Raw genomic sequence first — 17,124 nt, 5'->3', positions numbered from 1 at the left:
GGGTAACGTGGGTCCCCCTTCCCATGAGCTCACCACCTGTGGGAGGGGGCATAGGGGTCGGGTGCAGTGCGAGCTGGGCGGTGGCCGAAGGCGGGGACCTTGGCGATCCGATCCCCTGCGACAGAAGCTGGCTCTAGGGACGTGGAATGTCACCTGTCTGGCAGGGAAGGAGCCCGAGCTGGTGTGTGAGGTAGAGAAGTTCCGACTAGATATAGTCGGACTAGCCTCCACGCACAGCTTGGTCTCTGGTACCAGTCCTCTCGAGAGGGGTTGGACTCTCTTCCACTCTGGAGTTGCCCACGCCGAGAGGCGCCGAGCAGGTGTGGGTATACTTATTGCTCCCCGGCTCAGCGCCTGTACGTTGGGGTTCAGCCCGGTGGACGAGCACCAAACAGCAGTTCAGAGTACCCACCCTTTTTGGGGTCCTTGGAGGGGGTGCTGGAGAGCGCTCCCGCTGGGGACTCCTTCGTTCTGCTGGGGGACTTCAAAGCTCACGTGGGCAATGACAGTGAGACCTGGAAGGGCGTGATTGGGAGGAACGGCCCACCCAATCAGAACCCGAGCGGTGTTCTGTTATTGGACTTCTGTGCTCGTCACGGATTGTCCATAACGAACACCATGTTCAAGCATAAGGGTGTCCACACGTGCACTTGGCACCAGGACATCCTAGGTCGCAGTTCGATGATCGACTTTATGGTCGTGTCATCGGACTTGCGGCCGCATGTCTTGGACACTCGGGTGAAGAGAGGGGCGGAGCTGTCAACTGATCACCACCTGGTGGTGAGTTGGCTCCGATGGTGAGATGCCAGTCCGACGTGGTAGGCCCAAACGTATTGTGAGGGTCTGCTGGGAACAACTGGCAGAATCCCCTGTCAGAAGAAGTTTCAACTCCCACCTCAGACAGAACTTTGCTCATGTTCCGAGGGAGGCGGGGGACATCGAGTCCGAGTGGACCATGTTCCGCGCCTCCATTGCTGAGGCGGCCGACCGGAGCTGTTGCCTTAAGGTGGTCGGTGCCTGTCGTGGCGGCAATCCCCAAACCCGTTGGTGGACACCAACGGTGAGGGATGCCGTCAAGCTGAAGAAGGAGTCCTATCGGGCCTTTTTGGCCTGTGGGACTCCTGAGGTAGCTGATGGGTACCGGCTGGCCAAGCGGAATGCAGCTCTGGTGGTTGCTGAAGCAAAAACTCGGCCATGGGAGGAGTTCGGTGAGGCCATGGAGAAAGACTTCCGGACGGCTTCGACGAAATTCTGGTCCACCATCCGACGTCTCAGGAGGGGGAAGCAGTGCACCATCAACACTGTGTATGGTGGGGATGGGGCGCTGCTGACCTCGACTCGGGACGTTGTGAGCCGGTGGGGAGAATGGTGGGGGGGAGGTGGATGAGATTCGCCCGGAGTTCCTCAAGGCTGTGGATGTTGTAGGACTGTCCTGGTTGACACGCCTTTGCAACATCGCGTGGACATCGGGGACACTGCCTCTGGATTGGCAGACCGGGGTGGTGGTCCCCCTTTTTAAGAAGGGGGATCGGAGTCTTCCAACTACAGGGGGATCACACTCCTCAGCCTCCCTGGTAAGGTCTATTCAGGGGTGCTGGAGAGAAGGGTCCGTCGGGAAGATTAATCCCAGATTCAGGAGGAGCAGTGTGGTTTTTGTCCTGGCCGTGGAACAGTGGACCAACTCCACACCCTTGGCAGGGTCCTCGATGGTGCATGGGAGTCCGCCCAACCAGTCTACATGTGTTTTGTGGACTTGGAGAAGGCGTTCGACCGTGTCGCTCGGGTGGTCCTGTGGGGGGTGCTTCGGGAGTATGGGGTACCGAACCCCCTGATTTTTTTAATATATTTTTTTAATCAGTTTATTTGAAAGGGGACAATGCAATTTCATAAAACACATGAAATACACATGGTTAAAAAAGCCAGAATTAGCCAGAAGGCTAGTTTTCATCTGTAGTCCTCTGGCCATGATGTAAAAGAGCAGTAAAATACATCTACAAGACAATATAAAACAGGATACATAAAGACTTACTATACTATTAAGAGAGAATAAAACCACAAATCATTTGATCATAACAAAAAAAAAAAAAAAAAACATCATAGCATCCTTGTCTTTTAGTGTTGGCAGCTATAGGTGTTAACGAACCACATTTTCAGTTTTTTTGTGAAGGCCTTGTATGTTGTAAGCAGTTTAACCTCCTTCCACTCACCGGCGCTCCTCACTGACCAGGCTGACTTCGCGAAAGTGCTCCTGCGCAGAGGAACGAGACAGTCACCTCTGACAGAGCCTCGAGTGACACGCTCAGAGCTGTTTCTTTGGCCGATGAACTCAGCCAGAGGAGCTGGAGCCAAATCATGCAGTACTTTATAAATCAAATTTAAATCTGCAAATATGTGAAGACTGCCCCAGTTTAAAAGACTGTATTTTTTTTAAATTGCACAGTGATGATAGTGCCTTGGTTTTTTATCCATCACTTTAATTACTTGTTTGTACAAAACTTCCAATGGTTTTTTTGCATTCTGACCAGCCTGGGACCAACTGGTTATGCAATAGTTAAAGTGACTAAGAATCATTGAATGTAAGTAAATTTTTGCGGCTTCAGTTGACATTTCATTTTGAATTGCACGAAAATTTGCGAGGTTTAATTTGATATTGTTACACAATTTGTCAATATGGGCTTTAAAGGAAAGCTGTGCATCTATTATTAACCCAAGATATTTGTATTGGCTGACAATTTGCATTTTTTCTCCATTAACAAGTATGTCGGGGTCAGGTGATACTCTATTTGTTTTAGTGAAATACATGCCTACAGTTTTAGAAACGTTTAGCTGTAGACAGCACTCCTGCAACCAAGTTGTGACACAGGACATTGTATTAGTGAGTTTAGCAGCAACAGTATCTTTGGAGCGACCATGAACAATTAAAACCGTGTCGTCTGCATACATTACGCACTCTGCTTCAGAACAAACAGTGGGCAAATCGTTGATATAAAGACTAAATAGAAGGGGGCCTAATATTGATCCCTGAGGGACTCCAGAGGTTAGCCTAAGAGACTCTGATCTGCAGTTGTTAACTGATACAGATTGTGTTCGGTCATGCAGATATGATTCAATCCAGCTCACAGCTTTGTGAGAGAAGTTAAATTTTGAGAGCTTGGTAAGAAGAACAGAGCGATTGACTGTATCGAAAGCTTTCCTGAGGTCCAAGAACACCGCCCCTACAACTCCACCCTTGTCGAGAGAAGATTTTATTTTCTCAATGAAGAGGCATGTAGCCATTTCAGTGGAATGCTTGGATCTGAAACCAAACTGCATGGCGTGGAGAGAGGGGGAGCTGCTGTTTAAATCATGGACAATCTGCTCTGACACCCATTTTTCTGCAACTTTGGAAATGGCCGGAAGAATGCTTATAGGTCGGTCGTTATTCAGAGAAGTTGAGTCACCGGATTTAAAGACAGGGGTAACAATAGCAGATTTCCAGGCCTTTGGAAAGTGACCAGATGAAATTGAAAGATTAATGATTGAGGCAATAGGAGTAGCAAGAGTTGAACCTAGATCTTTGAGCATGTTCGTGTCCATTCCAAAAACATCCTTTGCCTTAGATGGTTTGAGTGAATGAATGAAATCGATACCTTTGGTCTCAGTAATATTTGTAATAGTAAAGAACTTCGTTGCAGACAATGCAGGGTATTCCTTCCTTTGTTTTACTGCAAACTTAGAAGAGATTTCTGACACCGATTCAATGAAGTAGTTGTTAAAAGCATCAGCCATCACTTGAGGTTCCGTCAGGATGTTTCCATTTAATTTAATTTGCATTAGTTTTGTTTTGTTATTTTGTGTATTACCCAATAGTTTTTTAATATAATTCCAGGTTATTTTTGAATTTCCCTTCGCACTATTCAAAGCAGTAATGAAAAAGTCAGCTTTAGATTTTCTTATTTCTTTCACTACCCTATTTCTCAGTGAAATAAAGTGGTGTCTATTGTATCCTGATTTGACCGACAACTTCAAGGAATGATCGCGTTCTTTCATCAGTTTCAGAATAAATGTGTTTAACCAAGGAAGGCCATTCTTTCTCGCTTTTAGTTTAATTATCCGTGTAAATTGTATAATATTTTTTTGTATTTTGTTGGCAAATTTAGAACAATCCTCATCTAAATTTTTACCAGCAAGTAATACATCCCAGTTTACTTCTTGGATAGAATCTTGGAAATTTTGTTGTTCATGTTTTGGTATCCTATTGGATTCAGTGGTGGCCAAGGGTTTGAAGCGCTTTTTATTTAATTTTCTTGTGACCATTATAAAATTGTGATCAGACAATCCTGTGAGCATATTGTATGGCTTCAAGATCCTTTCTGGCCTATTAGTAAAAGCTAGATCAATCTGAGTTCGGGTGGAGTTTGTAATTCTCGTAGGGCCATTAATTACCTGAGTCATATCCATATCATCCATGACCCTTTTCAATTGTTTCCTAACTTTGTTAACTTCCCAATTAACATTTAGGTCACCCATTATTATCACCTCTTTTGCAAGATTGAGTTGTTTCAGTAACATTTCCAGCTTTTCATAAAAAGCGGCATTTGATGAGGGAGGCCTATAAATAACTATAAGAATAAAAGACATTTGCTGTGACAAAGAAACAGTTAGTCCAAGAAATTCTAATCCATTCTCATATGTAACATGTATTTCATTACAATTAAAAGTGTCCTTGGCATAAATCATAACACCTCCTCCCTTAGAACCCTGTCTGTCGTTTCTAAACATTTTATAACCAGGTACAGATAGTATTGCTGAGGGCGAAGATTCATGGAGCCATGTCTCAGATAGGCAGAGGAAGTCAATATTAGAGTCAGTGAGAAGGTGATTGACCTGATCACTTTTCGTTAAAATGCTTCGTATATTTAAGTGTGCACAAATAACGGCTTTTGGTTTACGTGTTGAGTCCCATATTAATTTAGAGTTATTAACGGTTTAGAACACCCTGCATTTCCGGTGCTTTAGTATTGCGGGGTTTGGAAGCCCCCTGTTTCTTTTATTGGCAATGTTTGCATATAGCTTTAGGCTGCCAGCTTCCGCATCAGCCGGCAGTGGTGGGGGCCCAGGCGGCAGTGGTGGAGGTACAGTCAGCAGAGGTGGAGGCCCAGCTAGCAGTGGTGGAGGCCCGGCCAGCAGTGGTGGAGGCCCGGCCAGCAGTGGTGGAGGCCCAGCTAGAAGTGATGGAGGCCCAACTAGCAGTGGTGTTGGCCCAGGTGGCAGTGGTAGAGGCCCAACCAGCAGAGGCGGAAGCCCAGCTAGCAGTGGTGGAGGCCCAGCTAGCAGAGGTGGAGGCCCAGCTATCAGTGGTGGAGCCCCAGCTAGCAGTGGTGGAGGCCAAGCTAGCAGTGGTGGAGGCCCGGCCAGCAGTGGTGGAGGCCCAGCTAGCAGTGATGGAGGCCCAACTAGCAGTGGTGTTGGCCCAGGTGGCAGTGGTAGAGGCCCAGCTAGCAGTGGTGGAGGCCCACCTAGCAGTGGTGGAGGCCCAGCCGGCAATGGTGGAGGCCCAGCTCGCAGTGGTGGAGGCCAAGCTAGCAGTGGTGGAGGCCCGGCCAGCAGTGGTGGAGGCCCAGCTAGCAGTGATGGAGGCCCAACTAGCAGTGGTGTTGGCCCAGGTGGCAGTGGTAGAGGCCCAGCTAGCAGTGGTGGAGGCCCACCTAGCCGTGGTGGAGGCCCAGCCGGCAATGGTGGAGGCCCAGCTCGCAGTGGTGGAGGCCCAACTAGCAGTGGTGTTGGCCCAACTAGCAGTGGTGTTGGCCCAGGTGGCAGTGGTAGAGGCCCAGCAAGCAGAGGTGGAGGCCCAGCCGGTAGAGGTGGAGGCCTAGCTAGCAAAGATGTTAGCTGATCTAGCATTGGTGTTAGCCCGGCTGCTCGAGGTAAAGGCCCAGTTGGCAGTGATGTTGGCCCAGGTAGCAGAGGTGGAGGCCCAGCTAGCAGTGGCCCAGGGTTTAGTTCAACATCACCAGCCAAAAGAAGTATCAGCAAGAGATTAAAAACACCCAGGAGTGGTTTGCCTGTGACAGCCTGTTCCTGCTCACCTGGGGGTGGCCTAGCATGGCCATAGTCCAGTACCCTTGTGAATAGCATGTGCTGACTCCATCTGGCTGAATACAAGGTTAGAATGCCCCTTTTTCTTGGACATGTTGAACTTAGCAGAAGATAGAGGGTTATCCAAACAGCAAAGGAATACGATGATAGCATAATCCATGGTCCTGTTTGATCTTTGGATGACTTTTTAAGGAAACACACAGGACCTGCCAAACTGTGTGGCTGCACCCCGGCAGCCATCTGATACGGTCTGTTCGGTCCCTGTACGACCGGAGTCAGAGTTTGGTCCGGATATCCGGCAGTAAGTCGGACTCGTTTCCGGTGAGGGTTGGACTCCGCCAAGGTTGCCCTTTGTCGCCGATTCTGTTCATAACTTTTATGGACAGAATTTCTAAGCGCAGCCGAGGCGTAGAGGGGGTCCGGGTTGGTGTCCTCAGTATTGCATCTCTGCTTTTTGCAGACGATGTGGTTCTGATGGCTTCATCAAGCCGTGACCTCCAACTCTCACTGGAGCAGTGTGCAGCGGCTGGGATGAGAATCAGCACCTCCAAATTTGAGACCATGGTCCTCAGTCGGAAAAGGGTGGCGTGCCCTCTCTAGGTCGGGGATGAGATCCCGCCCCAAGTCGAGGAGTTCAAGTATCCTGGGGTCTTGTTCACAAGTGAGGGAAGAATGGAACGGGAGATCGACAGGTGGATTGGTGCAGCGTCTGCAGTGATGCGGACTTTGTCTTGGTCCGTTGTGGTAAAGAAGGAGCTAAGGTGAAAGGCGAAGCTCTCGATTTACCGGTCGATCTACATTCCTACCCTCACCTATGGTCAAGAGCTGCGGGTCGTGACCGAAAGAACAAGATCCCGGATACGAGCGGCCAAAATGAGTTTCCTCCGCAGGGTGTCCGGGCTCTCCCTTAGAGATAGGGCGAGAAGCTCGGTCATCCGGGAGGATGTCAGAGTAGAGACGTTGCTCCTCCGCATTAAGAGGAGCCAGATGAGGTGGCCGGGGCATCTGATTCGGATGCCTCCCGGACGGCTCCCGGTGAGGTGTTCCGGGCACGTTCCACCGGGAGGAGACCCCGGGGACGACCCGGGACACGCCGGAGAGACTACGTCCTTCGGCTGGCCCGGGAACGCCTCGGGATCCCCGTGGAAGAGCTGGATGAAGTGGCTGGGGAGAGGGAAGTCTGGGAGTCCCTGCTAAAGCTACTGCCCCCGCGACCCGACCTCGAATATGCGGTGGAAGATGGATGGATGGATATTACATGCAATTAAATAGCAATTAAATATACTATTTGTACCAAGATGGAATTTTAAAGTACTGTACAGTAGGAACCAAGCGAAAAGTAAATGTTGCATCGTTCCATCAATTGGATAACACAGCCTTTTATTTTTCAAATGTTTAATATTTTAGGAGGTTGATAAATATTTTTAAATAAAGTTTGTTGAATCCGTCAGCGTTTTTTTTTTCGGGGGAGGGACTCGTTTGTACCACGTGACCCAACACGGAAGTAATGCCTCGCGCTGTACATTTGCACCACAGATGTTTCTACTTCCAGTGAGTTTTGTTGATTTGTTTTGAATGTAAAGAGCTTCGGGTTGCCATTTTCACTGTTTTTGGGCAAGTTAAGCGATCGAGTTGGACTGTGACAATGACGCAAGCAGAGAAAGAGCAAGAAAACGGAAAGGAAAAAGAAAAAGAACGCGACAAAGAGAAGGAGAGGGAGCAGCGAGGAGTGAAAAGACCCATTGCTCCACCGACCATCCCGGAGCCCCTGCAGGAGGCGAGTTTACCCTTTAGTGCTCTGCCATGTGGACAAAATTGGATATCTCAATATATATTTGTTCTCCCCGTGCCTGGGTGGCTTTTCTCCGGGCGCTCCGGTTTCCTCCCACATCCCAAAAACATGCATGCTAGGTTGATTGACGACTCTAAATTGCCCGCAAGTGTGAATGTGTGTGCGAATTGTTGTTTGTTTGTTTGTTTGTTTCTATGTGCCCTGCGATTGGCTGGCAACCAGTTCAGGGTGTACCCCGCCTCCTGCCCGATGACAGCTGGGATGGGCTCCAGCACGCCCGCGACCCTCGTGAGGAGAAGCAGTAAAGATATACAACACACAAAGATATATATCCATTTTCTGAGCCGCTTCTCCTCACGAGGGTCGCGGGCGTGCTGGAGCCTATCCCAGCTATACACACACATATATATATATATATATATATATATATATATATATATACATATATATACATATATATATATATATATATATATATATATATATATATATATATATATATATACATACATACATATATATACATATATATATGTATATGTATATATATATATATATATATATATATATATATATATATATATATGTATATATGTATATACATATATATGTATATATGTATATATTTAAATATCCTGATAATGGTAATATGACAATTTAGTATCTTCTATAATATTACATCATATGAAGGACAGTTTTCTCTCTTTTTTTGCATGTATTATATAAAACACATTTTTCTAAATAGAAAAAACAATATAATAAACGATACATAAAAATAAAGTAAAGCATCTGATGTTTTTATAAATATCCCTTTGGTCAACAATTCTTTTAGGATTTGTTGGGTGTTTTTTTTTTTTTTTTTTTTTTTTTTATTTTTTTTTACTCCTGAGGCAGCCGATGCGTACCGGCTGGCCAAGCGGAATGCAGCTCCGGTGGTCGCTGAAGCAAAAACTCGGGTATGGCAGGAGTTCGGTGAGGCCATGGAGAAAGAATTCCGTGCGGCTTCGAGGAAATTCCGGTCCACCCTCCGGTGTCTCACGAGGGGGAAGCAGTGCACCATCAACACTGTGTATCGTGGGGAGAGGGCGCCGCTGACCTCGACTCGCGACGTCGTGAGCCGGTGGGGAGAATACTTCGAAGACCTCCTCGATTCCACCGACACGCCTTCCCATGAGGAAGCAGAGTCTGGGTTCTCTGAGGCGGGCTCTCCTATCTCTGGGTTTGAGGTCACCGAGGTAGTTAAAAAGCTCCTCGGTGGCAGGGCCCCGGGGGTGGATGAGATTCGCCCGGAGTTCCTAAAGGCTCTCGAGTTGTAGGGGCTGTCCTGGTTGACACGCCTCTGCAACATCGCGTGGACATCAGGGACAGTGCCACTGGGGTGGTGGTCCCCCTTTTTAAGAAGGGGGACCGGAGGGTGTGTTCCAACGACAGGGGGATCACACTCCTCAGCCTCTCTCGTAAGGTCTATTCAGGGGTGATGGAGAGGAGGGTCCGTCGGGAAGTCGAAACTCAGATTCAGGAGGAGCAGTGTGGTTTTCGTCCTGGCCGTGGAACAGTGGACCAGCTCTACATCCTTGGCAGGGTTCTCGAGGGTGCGTGGGAGTTCGCCCAACCAGTCTACATGTGTTTTGTGGACTTGGAGAAGGCGTTCGACCGTGTCCCTCGGGGAGTCCTGTGGATGGTGCTTCGGGAGTATGGGGTACCGAACCCCCTGATATGGGCTGAAACGAGCCCGACTTCCTGCCAGATATGCGGACCAAACTCGGTACGACCGGAGTCAGAGTTTGGTCCGCATATCCGGCAGGAAGTCGGGCTCGTTTCCGGTGAGGGTTGGACTCCGCCAAGGCTGCCCTTTGTCACCAATTCTGTTCATAACTTTTATGGACAGAATTTCTAAGCGCAGCCGAGGCGTCGAGGGGGTCCGGTTTGGTGGCCTCAGTATTGCATCTCTGCTTTTTGCAGACGATGTGGTTCTGTTGGCTTCATCAAGCCGTGATCTCCAACTCTCACTGGAGCGGTTCGCAGCCGAGTGCGAAGCGGCCAGGATGAGAATCGGCACCTCCGAATCTGAGACCGTGGTCCTCGGTCGGAAAAGGGTGGCGTTCCCTCTCCGGGTCGTGGATGAGATCCCGCCCCAAGTGGAGGAGTTCAAGTATCTCAGGGTCTTGTTCACGAGTGAGGGAAGAACGGAACGGGAGATCGACAGGCGGATCGGTGCGGCGTCTGCAGTGATGCTGACTTTGTATCGGGCCGTTGTGGTAGAGAAGGAGCTAAGCCGAAAGGCGAAGCTCTCGATTTACCGGTCGAGCTACGTTCCTCCCCTCACCAATGGTCAAGAGCTGTGGGTCCTGACCCAAAGAACAAAATCCCGGATACGAGCGGCCGAAATGAGTTTCCTCCGCAGGGTGTCCGGGCTCTCCGGGAGAGAGGGCGAGAAGCTCGGTCATCCGGGAGGATGTCAGAGTCGAGCCGCTGCTCCTCCACATCGAGGGGAGCCAGATGAGGTGGCCGGGGCATCTGATTCGGACGCCTCCCGGACGCCTCCCCGGTGAGGTGTTCCGGGCACGTCCCACCGGAGACCCTGGGACGACCCGGGACACGCTGGAGAGACTTAAGTCTTTCGGCTGGCCTGGGAACGCCTCGGGATCCCCGCGGAAGAGCTGGATGAAGTGGCTGGGGAGAGGGAAGTCTGGGCGTCCCTGCTAAAGCTATTGCCCCCTCGACCCGACCTTGGATAAGTGGTAGAAAATGGATGGAATGTTTTTGTTGTTGTTTTTGTTTTAAATCACTGTGGTTTTAGTCAACAGTTCGTCATGTCGTGTCTTTAAGTGGTAGAAAAGATTTGAAGTGTTCGAAGCTGTACGGAGAGATGCTTGTGTTTAAAAAAAAGAGTGGTAAAAGTAGAAGTACTGATTCAACTCCTTTAAGTACACACTGGAATGTAATTCAGTCAAGAACTAAAAATGAATGTTTACAGTCATTTGTATACAATATCCGTTTTGCCGACTGGCACAATGAAAAAAAAAAATTCTGCACACAAAATACTTTCCCTCTTTTAACTTGTATAGTGCTCGTTCTGATATGAAACAAACTAAAAAAAAAGCTAACTCGCTTCGGCTTGACTTTGATGTTATCAAAACAATGTGATCCCGTAGCTTTGCTGATGTTGTGATCTGAGTGATGAAAAAAGCTAAATTAGCTAATGAAGAAGAAAAAAAAACAACTTACTTTTCTTTTTTTTTTTTTTCCCCCAGACTGGATGGAGAATTATTGAACGCAAGAAGCTTGTGGTTTTTTGGTTGGCACAATACACATTAGCCAATTGGAGCAGACAGTACCGAACAATGATTTTAAATAAGGAATATCTTCTCATTAATGCGCCTTGCGCCGGCTTATAAATCTCAAACTATTCAATTGCTCATGGTTGACTTTCAGTCTATTTACATCTTTTTTTCTGATGTGGCGTCATCTGTGTAAGTTGGAGCAGGTAACGGGTATTTTGTAAACGTAAGGAAGTGGAAAATACAGTCATCTGTTTTCAAATGTAGTGAGTAAAAATAAAAAGTGGTCGAGCTCATAAATACGCAAGTAAACTACAGATACCTGAAAATCTATTTACTGTAAGTACAGTTACAAAGCACATTTACTTTGTTACTTCTTAGGGTTGCGACACGGTCACCCTCATGTTAAAATAGAAAAAACAAGTATGTGTAAATGTTATCATGTTCGTCGCCTCTTTTACAGCAAATACAGAGCAACTTTGTAATCGTCATCCATCCCGGCTCAAGGACCCTCCGCGTTGGCCGAGCGACAGACAACCTTCCGCTCACGGTCCCACACGTGATAGCCCGCCGACACAAGCAAAGCGGCCAGCCCAGATACGAAGACGCCCGGCTGCTCAGGGACGGCCTAAATGTACGACGGGTGCACGTAGCCTGTAAAGATCTGATTTGTTGTTCTCATCGACCTCACTGCATCCTTCCTCACGCTCCGTGCCAGAAACCTGAGAGTAACGAACAGCGGCAGAACGGGCTTAAAATGGTGGATCAGGCCATTTGGTCCAAGAAGATGTCCAATGGAGTGAGGAGGACGCCGGTGTCTGCTGAGCAGGTGTGCGCGTCCGTGTCAAGAAATATATCCGGACGCCAAACACGACTTTAAGACCACCAACGAAAACTATTGACTAAGCAGTTTGATACCTTGTGAACTCTTGTCCGCACTCACTTACCACACTCACTCTTTTTCATTAGATTCATATTTCTGGCCGAAAAGTGTTTTTCAGCCACGTATTGACTGCAATTATGATTTTACTCCTGCGTTCGCATTACTGGAGTTAATTGGATATTCTCGGTTGGGGTGAAAATGCAAAGACATTTTCCTTCCTTGATGATCAATCAGCGTGCGTTTTCTTTTCACCGGATACTCCGACTTCCTCCCACATTCCAAAAAAATGCATGTTAAGTTCATTGAAGACTCTAAATTGTTCATAGGTGTAAGTGTGAATCGATGTTTACCGACACAGTATGTGTTCTCTTGACGCTGGTCTCCTGTCTGTGTTTAGGCAAGAGCATACAACTGTCAGATCCGCCCAGCCGTGCTCGACGGCAGCTCCAGGGTGAAGTGGACCAACACGGCTCACCATCCCCCTCATTTGATCGGAGATGAGGTTAAGTGTTGCATGAGCATGAACCTAAAAAGAGCTTTGGCATGAGCTAAGTGTCTCTGCTTCGTCCCGCCATCCCACTGCAGGCGCTGTATGTGAAACCAACAGACTGTTACAACATCCACTGGCCCATAGTTCGAGGTCAACTCAACGTGCACGCCGGTCCCGGAGGCTCGCTGACTGCTGTCCTGGCCGACCTCGAGACCATCTGGAGTCACGTTATTCAAAAGAACTTGGAGATTCCCCTCAAAGACCTAAAGGTGGGGGACATATATATCTATATAATTGTTTTATATAGTGATGCAATATGGAGACAGAAGTCTTGGGACACGTCTTGAATGGATGATGAAACATCTTTTCCCCCCCAATGGTTCTTAAAAGCACAGAGAGAGCTACATTTTTCACACGTTATGAAGAAACGTGCTGCGTTATGTCACGACTTCACATAATCATGTTTTGTGACTGTCGACAGTATTACAGATGCATCCTCTTGGTGCCTGACATTTACAACAGGCAGCATGCCAAGGAACTGGTCTCCATGCTGCTGCTTAATATGGGCTTTTCAGGTATTCCACTTGTGACGCTTTCAGCTCAGGCTCTGCTTTACAAAGCCCAAAAAGAAACAAAACAAAACCGTTTTCTGCCATTTGTGTGTACAGCAATTATAGTGCACCAGGAGTCTGTGTGTGCCACATTTGGCAGTGGGTTGAGCAGCGCTTGCGTTGTAGACGTCGGAGACCAGAAGACCAGTCTGTGCTGCGTAGAGGACGGAGTTTCTCATCGGAACTCCAGGTCAGGATATTTGATGAGAAAACTTTCACCAATGTTTGTGTTGACAAGGTTACGATGTGTCCTGACGACATCTTGAAGTCATAGAAGCACTAATGGATTTCACTGTTAACTTGTGACCAGTGAAAACCGCCATTGTCCAATGATTCCCAACCACCGTGCTATTATTATTTCCGTATACATTACAGGATATACTTTTTGTCCAATGGTGTGCTGTGAGATTTTACAAAATAAGTGCTTTGACTCAGTAAAGGTGTGGAAACGCGACTGCAGGAGATAAAGAGGAGAGGATCAGTTCAAATGAAAAACACGTTTTAAAAAAAAAAAAAAAAAAAACCTAAATATATATATATATATATATATATTTTTTTTTTTTATACAAATGATGTAGTGCTATTCTACCTAGAAAACCATGAAGGAATGGAGCGAGGTCCCTCAGGCTGGCATAGGTAGCGCATCCGCTTTGGTACTTTTTATCTGCTGTACTGACTGCCGTGCACCTGCTTTTACAACAAATTGACGCGCTTATTTTCCCTGCAAGAATCTGACGACCCATGTGACTTCATTTTGTTGGATGTGCATTCTAATTTGACGTTTAAGCTCTCATGTTTCACTGAATAAATATTTAATCATGGGAAAAATGTCTTCTCTTGTATTGCCATTGTTTTATTTCCAGATCCTTCATATTTGCTCTTATTTAACCTCGACAGGTTGTCTTTGGCATACGGGGGTGCAGACGTGACCCGCATTTTATTCTGGCTCCTGCAGAGGGCAGGATTTCCCTACAGAGACTGCCAGTTGTCCAACAGATTGGACTGTCAGCTACTACAACATATAAAGGAGACACTATGTCATCTGGACCAGGTGTGTGTTTTTAAATGAGTATATTGATGTTCTCGGCTTTATGATAAATGTAATACAAAATCACATTTGATGCCTTCGTTTCTGAATCCCTAAAGAAATACAGTACTAGGTCAACATGGGTTGCCATTGGTCTTTACGTCGCTGTGCTCCGGGGATGGGCGTAAAAGTTGGTTGCGCTTCGTTGTTGTGGAGCATCTCTGTCATGCCAAATGTTTCCATCTTTCCATGTGATGAGAAAAGTGGGAAAACAAATAGCTCGCCGCAACAGTCTGCCCGTATTAGTGAGGGTACACATCCCAAGTTAAACGGTCCGGGTGCCCTTCATTTTATAAATGCCAAATGCCAATGTTTGTTTCTCTCCCTGTCTGAAAATCAATCCAAAATATTTGTGCCTGGTTCCCATAAGGACATATCTGGACTCCAAGATCATGAATTCCAAACACGTTTCCCAGATTCCCCGGCTTTTCTCTTCCAGGTTCGCTTAGGGGATGAGAAGCTACAGGTACGTTCAAGTCATTACAACTCCACTTTGTCTTGGTTCCCACGTGTCTGGATGCCCCTTGCTTCATGTTTCACTCGTTCCCTTGCCCGAAATAGGCACCCATGGGACTGTTCTACCCCAGCACGTTTGGTATCGTCGGTCAGAAGATGACATCGCTGCAGTACCGTTCCCAAGGTGACGCCGAGGACCCTCACGATGAACTCTATTTACTGGCCACACACAGCAAACAAGACCAGGTAAAAAATAAAATAAAAATAGCCGTAGTTAACATTCTACTCTAAATGGACACACTTGTTACTCCATCAATCAATGAATCAGTCAATTCCTCATCTCACCAAGACATGTTGGATAACTGTATGCTTCCAACTGGGATCGGTTTGCTTTTGAAAAACCTTTGGCTTGAACTACAACAAAGAACGAAAGCGGAAAAGGAATATAGCAGGCTGTTTGAAGCTTTTTGCTGGAATGGTGAAGATGCATGGTATGCTGCTCCTTGTTAGGACTTTGAAAATCGGGATCATTTTGGTTGGGCTCTGTCGTTTTAGTAAAAGATTTGATTTCAAAGTTTTAGTTCAGAATTTGCTTCCTACTTTATTTTAATAATGTACTTACTGCTATCATCGATTAGTTGCTCGTTAAATGGCATTTCTACGGTTCCTTTTTTCTTATATTTTACAACAGTCCTCAAAGTCCGCCTCAGAACGCAAGGCGGTCTCAAGACCCGGCGGAGCTTTGGACGGCGACATGAGTGGTCAAGGGGGTATTGCGGAACTCTCAGAGCTACCCAGGGGGAGTGGCGGTAGCGGAGCAATGCAGGGGGAGACGGATATTGGGCCTGCCCAAGGGGAGTGCCTGATGGGAGTGGGGGAGGCGGAGGAGCCCCTCTCCAGGAAGACTGCAATCATAAACCAGTTTGAGGGCAAAGCGCTGGGCTTGGATAAGGCCATCCTGCATAGCATTGACTGCTGTGGTAAAAAAGAAAAACACAAAATGTGACCAAGTATTGCTGCAAAAGGTTAGTAGAAGTAAAGTGTTCTCCGTTGTCTTTTGAAAGCCTCGGATGAGACCAAGCGAAAGATGTACAGCTCCATCCTGGTGGTAGGAGGGGGCCTCATGTTTCATGGTGCTCAGGAGTTCCTGCTTCATCGCATCATCAACAAGATGCCGCCCTCCTTCAGAAGGCTTGTGGACAACGTGGAAGTTATCACAAGGCCCAAGGTAAAAGTGGCCCATCGGTAATAAGGAGTGATACGTAAATAGAAGTCCATTAGTTTCACTAAAATAATGCAATGCTCTAGGAATTGGGTGAGAAAAGGTCACCGGAAATGCTATGGAATTAATTCAACTGTTTCAATGTAAAATGTGAGATCTGAAATGGTTTGTATCGGTCAAGAAACGCGTCAAATAGCGCTCAATTTGGGGAATTTGAATGTGAACATTTTGGAATTTGGAGAATTTTTTTGGGGCGGTGGAAAATAGTTCCCAAGATGTTCTTCATCAGATGAAGGTTGAATTTAGAAAGGGGAAAGATTTCCAACTTTTTTGAAAAGCTCATCTTTCCTTGAGTGTTTTTTTGGGGGGTGAAAAAGCCCCCCTGTAGAGCTTTTTAAGTTTGTCATAAAGTGCACATGATATTACTAACAAAAATAAGGTTTTGGGGTGTAAAATAAATTCTTCAGCATTCACACAAGACAGAAGTGTCATCCTCTGGTGGTCCTCATTACAGTTCCTTAATTGTTTGACTTTTTTTTTTTTACACAGATCCATAAAGTAGTTGTATACCGTTCATCATATTCACAGCTCTCCTAAATACACTATTTGTTGACACGTTCTAGGACATGGACCCCCGACTAATATCGTGGAAGGGGGGAGCTGTGCTGGCCTGTCTGGACACAACACAAGAAATGTGGATCCACCAGAGAGAGTGGCAGCGCTTTGGCGTTCGAATGTTACGTGAGCGAGCTGCGTTTGTTTGGTGAAACCACACAGGTCGACAAAAACAAGACTTTTAGTAAAAATCGGAAGAACAACCCCACCTGCAAGTTTCAGTGTAGAGCATTTTTACACATCTACTATATTTGTATCATTGTAAATGGAAAGAGTGATGCCATTAAAGCTTGGTTACTTATGGCATAATTTCAATTTCAAGTTTCCTTGAGTCCATTATATATTTTCAATTCTAAATCTCACTTCACACTACCCAAAAACATTTTGTAATTGTAGAAATATGGACATAATTGTAACTAAATTCTTAAGTTAAATTTATTTATAACCCGATTTCGTCCTATAGTGGCTGCAAAGTTCATTTACTCAACTGCTTTGTTATTTCTTTCACAAATTAGAAATAAAATATGACATTAAAATAACCTGTCACTTGAATACATCACTTATTGGACTTGTTTTTAAGGATTACGGAATATCTTAACATCACATATC

The 17,124-nt window shown here is 46.5% G+C and overlaps 1 protein-coding gene across 2 annotated transcripts; it reads left to right on the top strand.

Moving 5' to 3' along the window:
- Positions 1 to 7,571: 7,571 nt before the first annotated feature.
- actr8 (actin related protein 8) lies at positions 7,572 to 17,073 on the top strand. Of its 2 annotated transcripts, none has more exons than XM_061670953.1 (13): positions 7,572 to 7,855; positions 11,615 to 11,785; positions 11,870 to 11,980; positions 12,432 to 12,536; positions 12,620 to 12,793; positions 13,006 to 13,099; positions 13,193 to 13,325; positions 14,033 to 14,186; positions 14,662 to 14,688; positions 14,784 to 14,924; positions 15,370 to 15,658; positions 15,743 to 15,906; positions 16,524 to 17,073. In XM_061670953.1, exons 1-13 carry the CDS (start codon positions 7,724 to 7,726, stop codon positions 16,665 to 16,667), a joined length of 1,839 nt encoding a protein of 612 aa, XP_061526937.1. In that variant the 5' UTR covers positions 7,572 to 7,723; the 3' UTR covers positions 16,668 to 17,073. The 2 variants fall into 2 exon arrangements, with proteins under 2 accessions (XP_061526937.1, XP_061526928.1); XM_061670944.1 differs by having other exon boundaries at positions 14,593 to 14,688.
- Positions 17,074 to 17,124: the final 51 nt, after the last annotated feature.

The sequence above is a fragment of the Phycodurus eques genome, chromosome 1 (assembly GCF_024500275.1).
Source record: "Phycodurus eques isolate BA_2022a chromosome 1, UOR_Pequ_1.1, whole genome shotgun sequence".
In the NCBI taxonomy this organism is placed as follows: Eukaryota; Metazoa; Chordata; class Actinopteri; order Syngnathiformes; family Syngnathidae; genus Phycodurus; species Phycodurus eques.
This window is presented reverse-complemented; position numbering and strand designations above follow the sequence as displayed.